Raw genomic sequence first — 18,325 nt, 5'->3', positions numbered from 1 at the left:
GGTACCTAGCATACATGTAGCGTTTGTAAATCTTGACAACTTCAATAATGGAAACTTCTTCAGTCAATCTTCAGCTGCAAGAATGTATTAAATTAGGTGGTCATTAAACACATACAATGTTCAGGCATCCTTCTCCTCATCGGCATCATCATCACTAATCGTACTAGTGCCTCCTCCTTGTGCCTCGGCGACAACTTGTGTCTTCACCACCTTTCCCTCAGGCGTCACATAAATATTTGCGACGGCGTCCAGACCCGGAAAGGGTTTGTATTCATAAGATAGCTCGTATTCCGTTTTTCCATAAATGGTGATAGTTCGATTATGACCGGTAAATGTCATATCTCTGCTATAGTAGCCTACTACCTGGCGGCTGTGCTCGTCACCGTTGTTGTCGAGCAAGGAATCATAGATGCTACCGCTCTGTGCCAGAATACGGTTAGTGTGTGTCTGACCGGAATAGTCGTTGACAGAGTAGAGGATATTGTAGGCTAGGTTATAATCGAGTATGTCTCGCTTGGAGTTGGTTGCGGCGGCCGTACTTCGAGCAGAACATGACCTATACCGGCGCGCAGAAAATCTTGGACGGCGGCCTCATCCAGAAGACATACAAATACGACCCGTTATCTGCGCTCGTTGGTATCGTGTTCAATGCTGCTGGGCAAGTAGTCCAGGCTGTTGTTTTGAAGGGCAACGGGGGCAGTGGGGGTAGTAGTACATCGACCACTACGGCTGCACCTACAGGCGGAGCCAGGAGATGATCTGAGTAAGATATTAACTAATATATCATAGTAATGGAAGAAATATTGTAGTTATACGTTATACTATAACTTTTTCAAGTATTTACTGTGCTAGCTAAGCGATTGTGTGGTTACCTGCTATAATATGCTAGGTCGTTAACCCCTATGCGAGGTATGATATTACCCCTTATCAATATGCAAGTACGTTTTCATCTACGAAGGCTGGGACTAAAAGTCTTGGACGTATAGCACCGTATTAAAACGACTTCTAATTCTTCGACGCTGTATCAACTACCTACTAAGCTAAAGGTCAGATGGTGGCCTGTACACTTGACCTGGGTAGCTCGTCACTAGATATGCGAGACATTTGGTCCCAACCTTCGCTATAGATAGAATCTGGTAAAGCTAATGTACCTAAGGTCTAATATTATTCCTATACTACGTCTATGGCTCGGCTTCAACAACTTCAAGAACTTTATGGTCCACCCATGCGGCGATTGTCCGCTCGGCAAAGACGTCCACAGTAGTTTTAGGTTGTAAAATATACCCGCAGACGGGCCATACCAAATTCGTCAAGTACGACTTTTTATACTCAATCATCAGCTCCTCGTCATTCCTGTCAAGCTTTGGTCCACCCAGACTGTGCAGAGTTGACAGGTAGTAATCCAATATTTCCATCTCATGGGTCCGCCGATCCTCGACAGTCATCATAGTTGACACAAAGTACACAAGATCGTGGAAGCACGAGGCAAAATGAAACGCCGACCAGTCTAAGAAGCGTATGTGCCCATCAGCCGTGAAATAGGTATTTCCCATGTGCGTATCGCCGTGGAGTAGCGTGCGGAACTTGGGATTCCTTCGGGAATAGTACTTCTTCTGTGCTTTTCTAACACGTGCGCCGTCCATTAGATACTCCGGTAGCTTGGGTCGCCCAGGCTCTCGCACGACGCTGTCCCAGGTCTCCGTAATGGCCAACATAGCCGGGTCGTAATTGTTATCAATCCCTTGATATTCGTCAGTTATTTCATGCGTCAATCCGAGCCCTCGAAGCCGCTCGGCATTACACTTACAAGGATAGTCCTCCTGACTCTTGCCCCAGAACTGGGCATGCAATCCAGCTATCTGGTAAACACCTTCAAGCACCGTTTCGAGAGGGTAGGACCCAGCCTCGGATGGAAACGTGCACCCTTCATGCACTAAATCTGACATGATGGCGATACCTTGCTGGTCGCTTCTTCCTCCCCACCAGCCCCTTGGATACCTCATATGCTTGATAGCCGGCGCAATCTTCGCGAAGAAATCAGCTTCGCGCTGCGCTAGACTCAGAGTCCACGACTGAGATTTAAGCATGACAGGATCAAACACCCCCTTAACACAGACGTGCGACGGCCGTGAGCTTGGGTCGGCTACTTCATTTTCGTACTCGATGAAGTAGAATAGTTTGGTACCCGTGCCGAATTTGGTCCGTGTCAACGAAACTGACTTGACCTTGTGTCCCAATTTAGACCCCAGCCACTGAGCTGCAACATCGTCAGGAAGTAAAGGGAGCTTTTCGGTAGACATCTCACTCTCATGTGCCATATTTACAGTCCTTGACGAGAGAAAAGGAGAAATCTGAAGGGGTACTAATTACAAGATGCATCCGATATAAATATGAGTGAGTTACAAGTTCGAACGAAATACACTCCGGCTGGGGTCGGTGATTGTCGACTACTCGACCCATAATGGCTTGAATCAGCGGTGTAAGCAACTAGGTTAGGCTTTAACCCGACTCATATTCATATAGGTAGGTGCATCAAAAACTACCTAATTTTTGACATATTTAGGTAGGGTTATGGAAGGGGAGCGCGATCAATACTGGCCCCGCTTGTAAGCATGATTCTACACACTTCGAATTATAGTGCTTACTTGATCTCAACTAAGCCTATCATCATTTAAATATAGGACATGATTCTAGAAGGGCGGTAATATAGTCATTTCATTACGTAACAATATTTCTTAGTGTTCTCGGGTAAATTATTTCTCGCCCTTATGAGGATATGTTTCTCATCTCAAACTTCATACTATCATCTTAGGGGGGTGGTGGTGTGTCAGCATCTATTCTATTAGGGAGTTCATTCCTCATTTCACTACCACACACCTTTTCTGTCTCATCAAGGGACTATCCAAGGTTATACTATCCAAAAGGCTACTCAGGACTCACCCAGGATACTATTAGGGATTGGCGAGAGTGGCGTTAAGAGCCTATTACAGGAGAGGAGGTTATCCAAGAGACTACCCAAGAGACTATCGGGAGATTATCCGAGAGATTATACACAAGATCATCCAGAAGAATATTTAAGAGGTTATTTCAAGAGATCATATAAGGGGTTACCAGTGAAAGAAAGATTATATGAGGGAGATCTGTTACCTATCGAGAAGCCTTAGGCACCTAGCTACTTAGCTGAGATATAATTCAGTTTGTGTCTAAATAATTGGCCTTGATGTTCCACAATTCGAAGTTCGTACGAAGAGGCTTTGGTTTATCGTCTTGATCCGTACTAATACCCAAGTAGGACTACGACTTAAATAGGGGGAACACGACAAGTCTAAGGTGAACTCGCTTTCTAAGAAGACTGTTTTCATCTTTGTTTATAAAGCCTTGGGGTTGTCTTATGGCAGGCCTCCTGACACTATTTTATTTCGTCTCCTGTTTGTGCTACCGGGACAAATCTCACCTTTAGCTCTGGCTTGACTAGAAAACCATAATGAAGTAAAGTTCTCTCTAAGTCGAATTGCTGTCCTGGTAATTTGGCCATATCAAACGTCTATAACACTTTAGCCACGAATAACTTCACTTGCATCCACGTCATTTCCCCAAGTCTTTGCTACGGTTCTGAGAGGGGTGGAAGTAGAGTAGGTATAGGCATCGTGTTGTTGCGTAGATAGAAATCTAGCTGAGAATGGACTAAGGGGTAGCGAGACATACGATGCCAAGAACTACACCTATGAGAGACTGGGCTGCAAACCAGTCGTAAAGGATGGGGTAAAGAGCCATCATCCGTAATGGGCTTGAGGTTGCTATGAGGACGTCTCGGGATAGTTGCTAAGTTGAATACTTAATGGCTTGGTTATTAACTAGACGTAAGAATTCGCTAGAGCTCTATAGTATATGGAATATGCATATACTCATATTGGTCCAGGAGAGTTGCATGTGACACTCCATTGTCGAATACGCAAGTCTACCAAAGCTATAAACTGCCTGATTCCAAACACAACTATACTAAAGTATGGGACTAGTATACGCTCTATGCTCTACCTTAAATGCGGTTTAACAGGAAGAGAATATTGTTAACTAGTGGCATATCCCAAGTAGTAACATCTTATCAGTAGAAAGGTATTGTTCAAAGCGTCATATTAGTCAGCTAGTTAAGCTAGCCAATAATACTCGGTGGGTCCAAATATGATTCATAGTTGTTCATTCTCAAGTCACTTCTCGTCTTGTCTTGATCATATATATCATCAGCACAATGGAGGTTTTGCGCCTACACGAAAACCTATACGAAAACCGCCTCGCTATGGCTAGATGTAGAATAGTATGCCGAAAGGCCGGCTGTAAATCAATCTGTTTATTTAATTTTCTGTCGCGCTCTCCTATGATAGAGTTGACTTGAACATTCGTATATTAATCTTGCCAACAACGATCACGATACTCCATTACGATACTCAATTTGACAAGCTTTGAAACTAACAGCGCCACGCGCATAAAAGGACTAATAGTCAGCATGGTGGACACAACAACAACGAGCACAACGACAACGAACACAAGCTCTGTGTCAGATCAGCAGCCCCTAAATATTGCGAAATCCCCTTCCTTCTGTAGACTCTGTAACGCAGAATTGAGTGACCAACAAACGTGGAAAGCCCATCTCAAAAGCGATGAGCAGTAAGTCAATCCTCACACCGTGCCTAAAAACTATTAACCTAATACTTCGATCGCAGTGTTTACAAGCTTCGATTAAAAGTAGCAGAGCCCGGCAGTGTTACATCCCCGCCGCCACCCCCTTCAACAGACGCCGGTCAACCGAAAAGCATAGCGCCTTCGCGCGCTCGAAGGAGATATGAACCTGATGTTGGTGCTGACCAAGACCAAGACCAAGATCAAGATGTTGCTAGCGACACGGAAGACGAAACAGACGATGAACTGGAAGACGAACTAGAAGAACCATCGGCACTAGATTTCGATCCTGGCAGTTGTCTCTTCTGCGCGCAAGAGTCCGACATATTAGACGACAACATGACACACATGGCCGCCGCACATGGCTTCAACGTACCATTCCAAGAATTCCTAGCCGTCGATCTCGAGACGGTCGTCGAGTACCTACATTTTGTCATCTTCGGCTACCGAGAATGCATATGCTGCGGCACGCGGCGGAGTACCGTCGAGGGCGTCCAGCAGCACATGGTGGCCAAGGGCTATTGCCGATTTGACATATCCATAGAGACCGATGAATTCTACGAAATGCCACAATCCGAAAACGCCGTGGTCGAGCAGGCGCAACACGACGGTTGCATGCCGATGCGCTTACCATCGGGAAAGCTCATCTCGCATCGGAAGAATCCCGAGAACCAAGATCCTCAAGCCAAGCCCCGACCCGCCCGCCGAGAAACACCAGACCGACATCCAAACCGTCCTCTAGACTCATTTGCCCCACACACGGGGACTTCCCCGACTCCCAGTCTCGAGGTTGCCCAACGGGGAGGGAGCGGAAGCGGTGAAATCGTGCGTAGTAGTGAGGCTATACTTGCCGCGCAGCTGTCCAAGCTGAGAATAGCGGGCGATAGAATACAGCACAAGGAAGAGAAGCGGAAGCGATGGAGGCTGGAACGAGCGCAGAACATCATTTCGCTCAAGCGTTTCAAGCTAGATAGTGCTGATGGTCGGATGGGTCGCCAGTTCTAGGGCGAAGCTAGCTTTCCTATTCACGCCTAGCCAGGACCGATTTTAGGTGTTGGCGGTAGTGTTGGTCCAGTGCCAGGAGGACTTGGAACTTTTGATTATAGCTTAATCGCTTCAATTGAACTGGTGTAACACCTTTCTACGTCTATACTGTATTCTTGATCCTAATGTGACGCTAGTTAGCTAGCGAGAATAGAGAAACGATTGCTTAAAATATGTTCAACTTGAAGGTTTGAATTGCGCTCCTTGGTAATACTCCATGTCATGCGAAAGGGTATACTGATGTCGAACTCCTAGGTACATTAGATACCTACGTGTATGGGGCCAATTGTAAGTCCTTATCTATAATAATTGCCACTCCCAGAAAATGCAATGCCCTCATTGCATGGTAACGATGATTTGTTTAAACAATATGATCGTCTTTGACAAAAAGGCGACGTGATAGCTTCGTCAAAAAACCATAATTAATCCAAGTCCTATTTCTTCGTCTATAATCTGCTAGAAGCTCTTCCAAGTCTTCTCCTATTTCTCTCGCAGATAACCATCTCGTATACTCGTCGCTAAGGCCGATATACTCTATAATATATTTATTCCTATTCGCATCTTCGTTAATGATTTTTCGATGGTGCGTTTCCAATGATATTTCTATATATGCGTTTAAGCATCATAGCTTCCCACACAAGGCCAAACTCCCTGGTCGAGTTGCCATACCACAACTCGGCCACACAAACATATAACTTCCATCTCTCTCATCTCAATCGCATCCATATATATCTCAGCAGAAGAAGGTCTTCCTCGATGGGAAACCGCGCAGGTTCGAATCCTGCAGCTCTCACCATGTGGAATGATAGGTACCCCACTTCCAATTGGGACCAAAAAATTATTTTGTTAACTACAAAGTCTATGATTTCGTCAAGGTGCGTGTGGTGTTGTGCCTCCGCATGTTGTCCAGAACGTTGACCAGAATTCAGATAGGAATTTGGGATCTTTGTCCAAGATGATGATCTTAGGCAATCTCCATCCAACGTTAAGTACCTAATTTGTGAGGACTTGTATGATGTGAAACTTGATGAATTGAAAAGGAAGAGAGAAGATCTCTCTCGTCGGCTATTCTACCTAATGATATGAATAGCGTACAGATAAGATAAGTGTGGTAGCTTATCTAATAGCTTATGTAAGCTTATGTAATAATGATGTCTATCATATGCCCCCTCACAAAAAATTCCCAACGTCCTCGTTGGTTTTTAATTCATTTTGTAAGTCCATCGCATTCATTCAATCCATCGCTAATCCATCGCATTCCAAAGCTATCCTTTCGTCGAGTCCCATCAGGGTGAGAGTGTGTTGGATTGTCGTGGAAAGATTCGTGAATATTTCTTGGGTGTGTTTGCAGGTGTCGTCTGCATTTTCGCATCCTCCGCCTCATTCTCTTCGATCGTGGACTCGTAACTTCTAAACTTTTTCGGAGGTGGCTTTGATTTCTTTGATGTAGTTGTTGATGCGATCGATGCTCTTTTTCTTTTCGATCCTTCGAGGTTGTGTATTGCTTGCTTTAAGGTAAGTAAGAAGTGATGACGACCAAGCAGTTTTGCGTCTTGCCTAGGACGGCCGTCGTTATTAAGCGTCGACGAGAACGCAGGCCGAGGATAAGTCGTGCCGGGCAATACCGGTGGCGGAAGATAGATAATGTTCCTCTAACATACCGCTGCTCAGCTCGTAGGCCTCGCAGCCAAGATGCTTGTTAGAGAGCGATGAATTGTTCGTGTTAAGTTATAAATAATTTAGACGTGTAGTGAAAGTAATTAAAATGATTAAAATGTGTGTGGGAAATGAAGATGTCTGCCCGTGTTGGGATTCTAATAAATCTTCCAGCTGTCTGTTGCTACTGCCGGCGCGGTCAATAATGTTCTTGCTTCACCTCGCAATGGCCTGTTCGTCGCAAATGCCAATACTTCTCGCATGTATGCCTTGTGCCTACCTCGTAATAACCTGCTTGGTAGAACAAGGTTTAAAATGGATTGTAACTACTAGAAAAAGTAGAATTGTATGTCTGTACCTACCTAAGGTAAGGTATAGCACTTGCTCACTGTGGCTATACCTACCTCCTTGCAATAGAAGTCATTCGATAGGCCGTCGCGTGATTCCCTAAACATTAGCATCTACATCATTGCGCGGGTTTTACTATAATGCATGTCGTTTGGCACCTACCTTACGAGGCGTTAAGATTACAAGTTTACGTAACTACCTACACATGTAAGAAGGTTAGCTATTGTCTTATATAAGGTATATTAGAGAACTTACTCCTTCCGAGTCAGCCAAAGTGCCTCAATATCTCAGGGGCTATTATACTGATGAGGCCTACTTACTACTTATTGGCGTCATCAGATAAGTAAGGGTATTCTTGACTACCTGATCTATTTAAATTCAACGTACTAAGGCAGGTGCAATAGCCGTACTTATTATACAAGCAACGGCCACCTACTATCGACGGTAACAGTATCTTATCTCTGTAAACATTATGTATCTCCTCGCAACAGTATAACGCTGACGATTACCTAATATTTAAAAGGGAGGCCTTTAAATTCAACAAGATAATCGTTTAATTACATATACTCGCCAATATTATATACGGGTGACCAATGGTGTATGTATTCTCACAGGAAGGATGGGAAGTAACATTAACATTATTCTATATAATTCTAGTATAGCTCTGTTAACAGACTTTCCGAATTGATAGTATAGTACATTCCAACATCCTAGAGTTATACTGCACTCTTAAGACCTCCTACCCGTATAGGTACCTAGTTATGTACTTTAAATGTATATCACAATAAACGAACCATGCGATTGAACTTAAGAGGTATAACTTAGAACTGATTGACTGTCATAGAAAATCTAACAAATAAAATAAAAAATCTGCCATAAAACCCTTCCCATATTGTAACCTTTAACTCCTATATCTCGGTCCTCATATACAAGTTCACCCAATCTGACAATAAGAAAATCTTTATTCTTTCGTACACATTTCTCGTTATTTGCACCACTCCCTTAGCTCTCAGCCTCTTTAAGCTAGAGCGCCATCCACAATCATTCCTGCCAAGTCCTTCATGGATGTCCTGGTATCTAGCAGGTCGAGCATGCTAATGTCGGCTCCGAAAGCAGTGTTAAACCAGTTGCGTAGCTCTGCTGCGATCAAGCTGTCTACACCGTAGTCGGCAACAGTGCGGTTTGCGTCCACTCCCGACACGTCGATAAATAAGACTTGCGCAACTGTTGCTACGACGGCAGACGTGACCAAGGCTTGAGTCTTGTTGCGCTCCTCGGGGCCCTTCGCGATAGCCTCTTCGAAGCTTTGTCGGAGCTCTGCGGTGGCCGAGTTGCCGTGACCCTTGTTCTTGCCTTGCGTGCCGTCGTCGTCATGATGTCTCTGCGCATCTTCAAATGCTCGCATCACCTGTGCCACTCGCGCATCGCTGTACCAGCGGGGAGTAGGGCCGACGTTGCCGTTGTTAGCAGCCATCTCCTCTAGTCTCTTATCCGCCATCTCGCGGGGGTCAAGGCAGGTGATAATGGTAGAGCCCGATAGAGGGTCTTCTTGAATGCCATTCCAAGACTCGGCCTCTCCGTCAATCTTGTTGTTGAGGAAGGCAATCTCGAGGTACTTCAGGAACTCGTGTTCAGTCACGCCGAGAGCCTTGTTACGCGCCATCAGGTTGAGAGTAGTAGTGCTCGTGCTGAGGAATCCCACGTCCGTAATAAGACCGAAAGAAGCAGTGGAAGCGGGGAGGCCTTGGCTTCTACGGTGTCGTGCGAACATCTCTTGGAAGTTGTTGGCAGCCGTGTAAGCGCTCTGGGTAGCAAGAGCTAGGACGGATTCTAGGGAGGTGGTCATGACGAAGAAGTCAAGAGGCAACGACTTGGTAGCCTCGTGTAGGTTGCGGGTTCCGTGAACCTTGGCGGCGAGACCTGAAGTCCACTGCTCCGTGCTAAGCTTATCGAATGATAGATCCTGGTAGGAAACGGCAGCGTGCACAACACCCTTGATAGTCTTGTCTTGAGAGTATTTCACGAAGACGCGGCGGACATCGTCGGCTTTGCTGACGTCGCATCGCACCGAGCTCACCTTGATACCGCGAGTGTCTAGCTGGGCCACAAGAGCCTGGGCTTCACTGGACTGGGTTCCGCTCCTAGAAAGGATGACAAAGTCGCAAGCACCGCGCTCAACCATCCATCGGACGATGCTCCTTCCAAGACCTCCGAGACCACCAGTGATGATGTATCGCGCCTCGGGATCGAACTTGGCACGAGGGACAGGCGGTACCATCTTGACGAGGGCGTCGGGGTTCTGGAAGGTGACAACCAGCTTACCGATATGGGTACCCTTAGAGAAACCGAGGAGGACTTGGTCGAGCTGGGACACGTCTGAGGATGTGACAGGCTTGATAGGTCCGATGTGTCCAGCGCGGTAGTGCTTGTCAACAGATTCCATCAGTAGACGGGCCATCTCGGCACTGGCATCCATGACGACACCCAAGTCGAAAGACGAGAAAGTGGCGCTCTTCTGGAAAAGCTCCAGAGCCATGGTCATCGAGTTCTGTACGTCGACACGTCCCACATCTACATACCTTCCTAGAGGTGCGATAAGCTTGAGCGACTCGTGTAGCATGTCTCCAGTTGAAGTGCCGAGGATTACGTCGAATCCCTTGCCGCCGCTAGCTTCGATGAGTCTGGGAATATCCTTAGGGTCGCGCGAAGAGAAGATGTGCGACGCGGGGATTCCTGCCTTCTCTGTTAGGTAGCGGGCCTTGTCGGCGGTACCAGCCGTAGCAAAAATTTGGGCTCCCTTGGAGCGGGCTAGCTGGATAGCGCAAAGACCTAGACCACCGGTGGCTGACTGGATGAGAACCTTCTCGTTCTTCTTGAGCTGGGTAGCGTGCTCGAATGCGTATATAGCAGTCATATAGACTAGAGGCATCGTGGCTACCCCAACAAAGTCGTCTCCCGCTTGCATTCGCTGAGCGTGCCTAGCTGGCGTGCGTACGTAGTTGCCAAAGTGGCCCTTACCCATACCGTAGACCTTGTCGCCAGGGCGGAAGTCGACGACGTCAGCGCCTACCTTGTCAACAACTCCCGAGAATTCTGAAGAGAAGTTGTTCATGTCGAAGCGACCTGCCGAGATGGCAAGGTCCTTCCAGTTAAGGCCGACAGCGGCAACCTTAACTTGAATCCAGTCCTCGGGAAGAGGCTTCCACATCTCCTCGTATGGCTTGAAGTATAGAGAAGTCAGGATACCGGGAGTCTCGAATGCGGCGCGGACGGGTCCGTGGCGACCAAAGGGCAGCATCTCGGCGCGACTCGGCGACATCTCTAGCTTCTCGTAAAACTCACCGAGCGCGGTGTCTGGTGCCACTCTGCTTACCCAGAGGCAGCCATCCTGCCACACGAATTCGTGGTCCTCGCTCTCGCCGGTAGACTTGCCCTGGAGCGCAAACTCCTGGTCGATGATCGACTTGGCAAGGTTGGGGTCTCGGATATCGCTAGCGGGATCCACGTCGACAAACAAGAACTTGGATGTCGGGTTCTCCGTTCCGATGGTGCGCAGAAGACCTGCGGCAACACCGGCGTCGGGGTTGGTTCCCTTGACGATACCAGTGCTGGTGATGGATACCGTGCTCGAAGCATTGCGGACGATATTCTTAATCGTCTGGAGGTGGTGCTCGTTGGCCTCGATCATCAAGAAGTCGTCTTCCAAAGAAGCGATGACGCGCGAGTTGGGAGGTAGGTAAGCGCTCTGAGAGATGGGAAGAATCTCGGAAGTAATCTGGCGACGCTCTAGCTCAGCACCAAGCTGGGTTAGAATCTCGGGCTGCTCGTTAGAGTACAGAAGATACACGTTGGATTCAGTAGTCGGGAGGGAAAGCTTGGGGCTGTCGGTCTCGACGGCAGTAGCTACAATAGTAGAAGCCGTCGTGTAGGGGGCGGGGTAATCATCTAAGGAAAGGTCTGTTCCTGAGAAGCCAGCAGCCTTGAGGGCAGAGTTCCACTGGTCTAAAGTCAAGAAAGGACTTTCAACACGACCGTCGGGGATACCGCTCCAGTAACCAGTAAGGTTACCCAGCACTAGACCGTGTCCAATGATGGTCCTGGTGTTCTCAATCACGATGAGCTTGCCACCGGGCTTAAGGAGTCTGCGGCAGTTGGTGAGAGTCTCAGAGATGCTAGCCGTGGCGTGCAAGCACTCAGAAGCAATCACAACATCGTATACGGATTCGAATCCCTGGGTCATCGGGTCGTTCTCGATGTTTAAGACGGAGAAGTTCATGTCCCTGTACTTAGCCATAGCCTCGCGCGCAGAGGATAAGAAACCGCTTGACACATCAGTGTAAGTGTACTCCTTGTAGCGCTTGATGCCGTTGTCGTTGGCAAGCGCCTTCATGATGATACGGGTAGCACCACCAGTTCCGGCACCAACCTCAAGAATGTTAAGACTGGGCTCGATGTGACCAAGAGACTCGAATAGCTTCAAGACTTGCGGGTAAGCACCAGTCATAGTAATACCTTCCTCGTACAAGGATGTAAGCATGCCGTTGGGAACAACGACATCGAGACCAGACCTGCGCTCAAACAGGATATCGTCAATGTTGTTGAAAAGCTCCCTGGCAATTCGGACATCAGAGCAGTGCTGGTTTTCTTCGACTAGCTGGCTGATGAGCTTCTGACGTTCGGCGCTCGATAGCTGCTTAGCCTCCTTGACGTAGTCGTTGTCGTCGTCCATGCGCTTGCGCACCCACTTCATGAATTCCCGCTGGTTTTCGGCCGCGGTTGCCAGTTCTACCTTGTCACCGTAGCGCTCGAATATGTCTACGACCATCAGAGTAGCCAACCTGTCAAAGACGTCAAACAGGTAACACTTGTCGATGTTCTCCTGCGGCGGAGGGAAAAGCTTTCCTGCCTGCGAAGTCTTGAGGCTGCGGACGTCAGGCTTCCAGGAGAGGCGCATCACGGGGGCGCTGAACTCCTTGCCATTCTCTTGCGAGCTTTGCTTCTCGGTGTAGCTGATGCAGCGAAGCTGAGGCAAGTCCATGACGACCTCGCCAGACTGGTTTACCAACTGCATCTTGGCGTAGGCTCCTCGCAAGCCCTTAAGCTCACCGCCGGCGATGGCGGTGCCCCAGCTCTCGGTGTTACCATTCTTCAGGTAAAGCTTGTCAATGTGAGTCGGGACATACGCGGTACGAGTAACGTTAGTCTGTCCTCCGTGGCAGGCGATGAGACCTAGCTGGAAGATAGCGTCAAGAGAAGCGGGGTGGAGCGGGTAGCTCGACTCGCCGCCCTTAATTGTACCGGCCGTCGTGTCAAGAGCGACCTTGGCTACAGCTAACTTTTGAGCAGGGTCGGCTTGGATCTCGCGCAGACCCTGGAATGCGGGTCCGTAGCCCAGGCCGATCTCCTTGAACGTCTTGTACCAGGCGCGAGTGCTGACGGCCCTGGCATCCATCTCGGTAGACATCTTCTTTGAGGAGACGGGACCGCCAATTTCAACCTTGACGAGACCAGAGCAGTGCTTAGTCCATTGGTCCGAGTCTTTCACGACGGAGCTAATAGAGAAGCTCGTCCAGGCGGGAGTCTTTGCGGTGGCTGTATCGACGAGTTCCAAGCTGATGACAACTTCAACTCCGTAGTCATCATCCGGAATGCGCAGCGCGTTGTTGATGGAGACGTTGCGCAGGGAGAATCCGGTGATGGGGAAAGGCTCGGGGAATTCGTTATAAGCCCGAGAGGCTACTTCGACAGCCATGGCAATGTAGCCAGCACCAGGGAAGACTGGGTGAGGCAAAAGCCTATGGTCACCGAGCCATGGCAAGTCTTTGAGGCGTAGGATGTTGCGCCACTGAGGCCTGAGCTTAGCGTTTCCGGGAAGCTTAGATCCAACCAGGTCGTGGCTTTGAATGTTACGGGATCGGAGCTCCTGGCTAAATCGGCTCTCGTAATAGTGGATTGGTCCGTAAGCATATTTGTAGGGCGGCAGGTTTACGGCCGTGCTACCGTGGACGAGGGTTAGCTTGTTTTCGGCGGCATCAATCTCGTCCACTGAGTTAACAAGGCCGAGATCGATACGGGCGTTCAGACAGAACAGGGTGCCGGCGAGGTTAAGCATAGAAACCTGGGCGTCTTCCTTGCGCTTCAAAGTCGAGAAGTAAGGCTTGGTTTCGTCAACGCTCTTCAGGATCTGGGCAACGGGGCCCTTGAGAGCAGGGTGCGGGCCAACTTCGACAAGGACGTCGATAGGGTTAGACTCTGAGTTAGCCATGCGCAGCACAGCGTCGGAGAATCTGACAGGAGACTCAAGGTTGGCTCTCCAGTATCGCGGGTTAACCTCGATACCTGGCGCAGCCTTCTCGGGGTAGACAGACGACGTCCAGGCCGTTGCCGGGTATCTCTGCTTGAGATCGGCAAGTCCCAAGTCAGCCACGCGAGCGAGGCCCTTGGAAAGGCTGCTCTCGTAGTCTTCACCCAAAGGTCGCATGTGGTGCGAGTGGTAAGCATTACCGCCGGTCTGGAGTAGACGGTTGAATTTCCTGTCCTGTTCCAGAAGCTTAGAAAGCTCGTGGATCGCGTCGACATCACCACTGAGGGTAAGACTGTTAGGGGAGTTAACGGCAGCAATCTTGATCTTCTCCTCTAAACCAATCAAGTACTCCTGTGCCTCTTCACGTCCTAAGCCGACAGCAAGCATAGCACCCTGTCGCTTGTTCTTGGCAACGGCCTGACCGCGGAAGTACGCAGCGGCAATGGCCTCGGCAGCTGTGATACGACCGGCGGCATAAGTAGCAGCCATCTCGCCTGAAGAGTGACCGACAACACCGGAGGGGTGCACATTCCAAGAGGATAGTAGATCTAGCAATGCAACCTGCACCGCAGTGCAGACAGTCTGGGAGATCTCGGGATGCTGGATGCGGTCAGGCTCGCAGTTACCGGTAATGATGTCCTCGATCTTCCACGAGGGCTTCTCCGGGAGCGCACTGAGAACGTAGTCCATGTACTCGATTGACTTCCTGAATACGGCATATTGGCGCAGTTCACGTCCCATAGCGGGCCACTGAGCACCCTGACCCGTGAAGACGAAGCCGAGCTTTGCAGTCTTGGCAGAACTCGAGATGACTGCGAGCTTGTCAAGGCTCTCCTTAAGAGACTGCCCCGGGCCATCCTTGTTGACGATGCTGAAAGTTCGCTGCATCAGCTTAGTGCGCTTGGTTGAGAGAGTGTACGCGACATCTGCCAAAGGGTGAGTGTCAATAGTGTCGGCCAAGGTAGCGACGTTAAGCTTGAGAGACGCTTCGTTGTGGGCTGAGAATGGGAGCACCACCAAGTCGCGGGTGGTGGCGTCAGCCTTCCGTACCGACTTAACTTCGGCCGCGAGGGGATAATGCGGTGGCACCGAGACGGTCTCGAGGGGGCCGTCAATCTCGACCACATCGGCCAGGGCCTTTTGAGGTGCCGCATACACACCAGGCTTGACGTAGTTGGGGATGACATTGTTGACATGATCAATGATGCAGTGGCCGTTAGCGCCTCCGTATCCGAAGGAGTTGATGCTAGCGCGGCGGATCTTGCCAGCGGGCCACGGGGTCATCTCCCGCAGCACAACGGCCTTGGCCTTTTCGAGATCAATCTTGGGGTTGAGCTTATTGACACCAACGCTAGGCGGGATGACACCGTGCTCTAACGCGAGTACGACCTTCATGATTCCGGCGATGGCGCTCGCGGATTCAGTGTGGCCCAAGTTGGTCTTGATGGAACCAAGATACAGCGGGTCGTCTGCCGACTTCTCGGAAGAGAAAACGTCGCTGATAGTAGAGACTTCGATCGGGTCACCGACAGGCGTTCCGGTGCCGTGGCATTCGAAATAGGTTGTGTCGCCTAGAGGAAGGTTTCCGGCGTTCTGGTACGCTTGGCGGATGACAGCTTCCTGACCCACGTTGCTGGGATGGGTAATACCAGCGGTACGACCGTTGGCGTTGATAGCAGTACCCCTGACTACGGCACGGATGGGGAACTCGCCCTTGACCGCGTCCGATACCTTTTTCAGGTAAAGTGCGGCGAAACCCTCACCACGAGCGTAGCCGTCCGCCGAGGCGTCAAAGGTGTGGCAAGTAGATGTCGCTGACAAGACACCGAGCTTTGTCATCATGAGCTGCGCGCTCGGGTCCATGATGCAGTTGGAAGCGGCTACGATGGCCGAATCGCAGTCGCCGCTCCTGATAGCCGTGACGGCAAGGTGGAGCGCATACATGGAAGATGAGCAAGCGGTGTCAAGAGTAACACTAGAAAAGTCACGTCTCAGCATGTGATACCGCGCGGAACAATTAGTAGGGAGTCTTACCTGGGACCTAGAAGGTTGAGAATGTAGTTGACGCGGTTGCTAAGAATGCTGATAGAGCTTCCGGTGCTAGCGTAAGGCCGAGGGTGGTCAGGGTCTCGTCCCGCAATGAGGGTGTGATCAGTGCTGAAGTTGCCGACGAAGACGCCGGTGCGCGATCCGGAGAAGCTCTCCCATGGCTCTCCGGCGTTTTCGAAGGCCTCGTATACAACTTCGAGGAGCTTCCTCTGAGAGGGGTCCACTGTAATATTCAGTCAGCGACAATTCTCTTATGGCTTCTCGGGTTCTTAACCCCTTTCCGAAGGCTCATGTCACTTACTCGTTTCTACTTCCAAGGGTGTCATGCCAAAGAAGGATGGGTCGAACAGGCGGGGATCCTCCGCCAGCAAGAATCCTCCGCGAGTTGCTATGCTCCCCGGGCGATCGGGGTTGGGATGGTGGAAACCGCTAAGGGGGAAGCGGTGATCGCCAAATTCTCGGTAGCCGGTCTGCTTGTTTTTCAAAAGCTCCCACAAGCCCGAGGCATCTTGGATGTCTCCCGGCCATCGGCAACCTAGTATACTTCGTCAGCAACGCCGTTAATAAAGCTTTGAAGTTGTACTCACCCATGCCGACGATGGCGATCGGCTCTGGGTTATGACCGCTGAAGTCATTCTGCATTTCAGGTGCCCCGTTGTTAGTCGACTTAGAAGACATGGCTGGCTGATTTTGTGGTGTGTTGAACAATGAAGAGCTAATGATAATCTAAAAGTTGAAAAAAAGACGCGGCGAAATCTATCCCAAATACCCAAGTGATGCTGTGTTTTGTTTGTCTAAAGAATCTAATCAACCTCATCTCGAGTCGCGGAGGCCATGATATTAGTAGTTCATCTTGAAGTCGAGACGATATCGCTTTGCTGACATAATTCTCCTATCTAGGATCTGACTTCTGTAGTCCTAAGCCTCTGTATTCCTTCGATATACTCAAGCCGATGAAAGTCGGCCGAAGATTGTAAGATTCTGGCCAGAGTTAGTAAGACGCTTCGTTGCCGAATGCTGCGCCTCTCGCATCCGCCTTCAGCTCCAATCCATCAACCATTCCCGACGGGTCGTCACTCTACTCGCCTTGCGTCGCGAAGGTTTCTAGAAGCTATAGGCAATCCTATTTTTGCTAGCTTGCAAGGGAGATAAGCAGTATTTTCTCACTGAGATATCTCCCCTGCCATACCCCTTGCCCCGGGTCGAGGAGTCGTCCATCTGATTACTCATTAAATCCTAACTCTTGTTTACGATATCCGCTTGGACTCGGGTCCAATTGTTAATCATTCCTTCGAAACCTGAAGTTGATGGGGAATGACAGGCCACCCCGAACAACACTGCGGAAACCATCAATATCTCCGAACTTAGCAGCTCATGTTCATCGCGGACCGCGATCATTACCGCCGGCGCAGTTATCTGTGCCTCAAACCCCACAGTCGACCCCAGCTTGTCAGCTTTATTAGGTGTCTCACGGCATCTTGCCTTCATGTCTGGAGGATCGCTAGCACTTACATGGGTTCCTTATCAGTAACAGACACGAGCTCGTCTAACCTCTTATTTTGATTACAACATCTTTTCGGAAGAATGAGAGATTGATTTCAGTATCGTTACAGGAGGATAACATAATAACTTCAATATCGTCACAGAAAAATGAAAACATTACCTCCCTACTCCCTAGGAGGTAGTGCTAACATAATCACAGGAATAATATGTTAGCCTCAAAATCGGTTAAAAAGGAGAAGATATTAACGCCAGCATAGTCGCAAAGGAAATAAACTCAAATTGAATATTGCCACGGATGTTTACCTTGGTATCGTCAAGTTATGATATTGACTTCATTATCGTCATGGAAGGCCTCAAGGTGGGTGAACTACTAGCCTGTACGCCAATAAGGCTGCTGCTGTATGCTTATATCCCGCGTATGACGACCTGTTGCATCTTCCAAGAAAGGGACAAGTAGCTACAGATAAAGATACGCGGGATATTGTATGATTGTCATCCTACCTGATACCATAGTCCGGCGTCGTTCGCGATGAGACTGCGATGGCAACGACTTCACCCTGCGAGAATAACAGTGCATGCCCGTTGTTCTATTTGATTTGGCACACCCAATGATGGAATCTCACACAGAAACCCCAGTATATGCACTGCTAGACTTAGCAAAGCAGCGGCCGGGAGTAACCAGGCTATTACTCCCGGTGCTTAAGTGACTTATCACCAAACAATAAAACTTCAAATGAGCTTTCCGTG

At 49.2% G+C, this 18,325-nt stretch overlaps 4 protein-coding genes across 4 annotated transcripts; 1 reads left to right on the top strand and 3 right to left on the bottom strand.

Moving 5' to 3' along the window:
- Positions 1-39: 39 nt before the first annotated feature.
- On the bottom strand, positions 40-1,104 carry F4817DRAFT_365228 (uncharacterized protein; the record flags this gene model as incomplete). The annotated part of the gene is made up of 3 exons (XM_049306845.1): positions 40-556; positions 609-759; positions 1,089-1,104. The coding sequence occupies 3 exons, from the start codon at positions 1,102-1,104 to the stop codon at positions 121-123; spliced, it is 603 nt and encodes a 200-aa protein (XP_049159241.1). The 3' UTR covers positions 40-120.
- Positions 1,072-2,574, bottom strand: F4817DRAFT_336889 (kinase-like domain-containing protein). Its single transcript, XM_049303220.1, has 2 exons — positions 1,808-2,574; positions 1,072-1,741 (listed from the first exon to the last, which is right to left on the bottom strand). The coding sequence occupies exons 1-2, from the start codon at positions 2,316-2,318 to the stop codon at positions 1,182-1,184; spliced, it is 1,071 nt and encodes a 356-aa protein (XP_049159240.1). The 5' UTR covers positions 2,319-2,574; the 3' UTR covers positions 1,072-1,181.
- Positions 2,575-4,221: 1,647 nt separating this feature from the next.
- On the top strand, positions 4,222-5,937 carry F4817DRAFT_336888 (C2H2 type zinc-finger-domain-containing protein). Its single transcript, XM_049303219.1, has 2 exons — positions 4,222-4,662; positions 4,719-5,937. The coding sequence occupies exons 1-2, from the start codon at positions 4,502-4,504 to the stop codon at positions 5,677-5,679; spliced, it is 1,122 nt and encodes a 373-aa protein (XP_049159239.1). The 5' UTR covers positions 4,222-4,501; the 3' UTR covers positions 5,680-5,937.
- Positions 5,938-8,740: 2,803 nt separating this feature from the next.
- On the bottom strand, positions 8,741-16,753 carry F4817DRAFT_315683 (polyketide synthase; the record flags this gene model as incomplete). The annotated part of the gene is made up of 4 exons (XM_049300572.1): positions 8,741-16,001; positions 16,061-16,298; positions 16,377-16,610; positions 16,663-16,753. 4 exons carry the CDS (start codon positions 16,751-16,753, stop codon positions 8,741-8,743), a joined length of 7,824 nt encoding a protein of 2,607 aa, XP_049159238.1.
- Positions 16,754-18,325: the final 1,572 nt, after the last annotated feature.

This window comes from Daldinia loculata (genome assembly GCF_022478755.1).
Source record: "Daldinia loculata strain CBS 113971 unplaced genomic scaffold F4817scaffold_23, whole genome shotgun sequence".
Taxonomy (NCBI): domain Eukaryota; kingdom Fungi; phylum Ascomycota; class Sordariomycetes; order Xylariales; family Hypoxylaceae; genus Daldinia; species Daldinia loculata.
The sequence above is the reverse complement of the archived record's forward strand: the minus strand, read 5'-3'. Positions and strand labels throughout refer to the sequence as shown.

Excerpts from the sequence above, each read along its gene's own strand:
- F4817DRAFT_336889 (XM_049303220.1), bottom strand. The coding sequence starts at position 2,318 with ATGGCACATGAGAGTGAGATGTCTACCGAAAAGCTCCCTTTACTTCCT. Across the intron at positions 1,742-1,807 it reads GAGTCAGGAGGACTATCCTT|GGATTGATAACAATTACGAC; the intron begins GTAAGTGTAATG and ends ACGAATATCAAG.
- F4817DRAFT_336888 (XM_049303219.1), top strand. The coding sequence starts at position 4,502 with ATGGTGGACACAACAACAACGAGCACAACGACAACGAACACAAGCTCT. Across the intron at positions 4,663-4,718 it reads CATCTCAAAAGCGATGAGCA|TGTTTACAAGCTTCGATTAA; the intron begins GTAAGTCAATCC and ends CTTCGATCGCAG.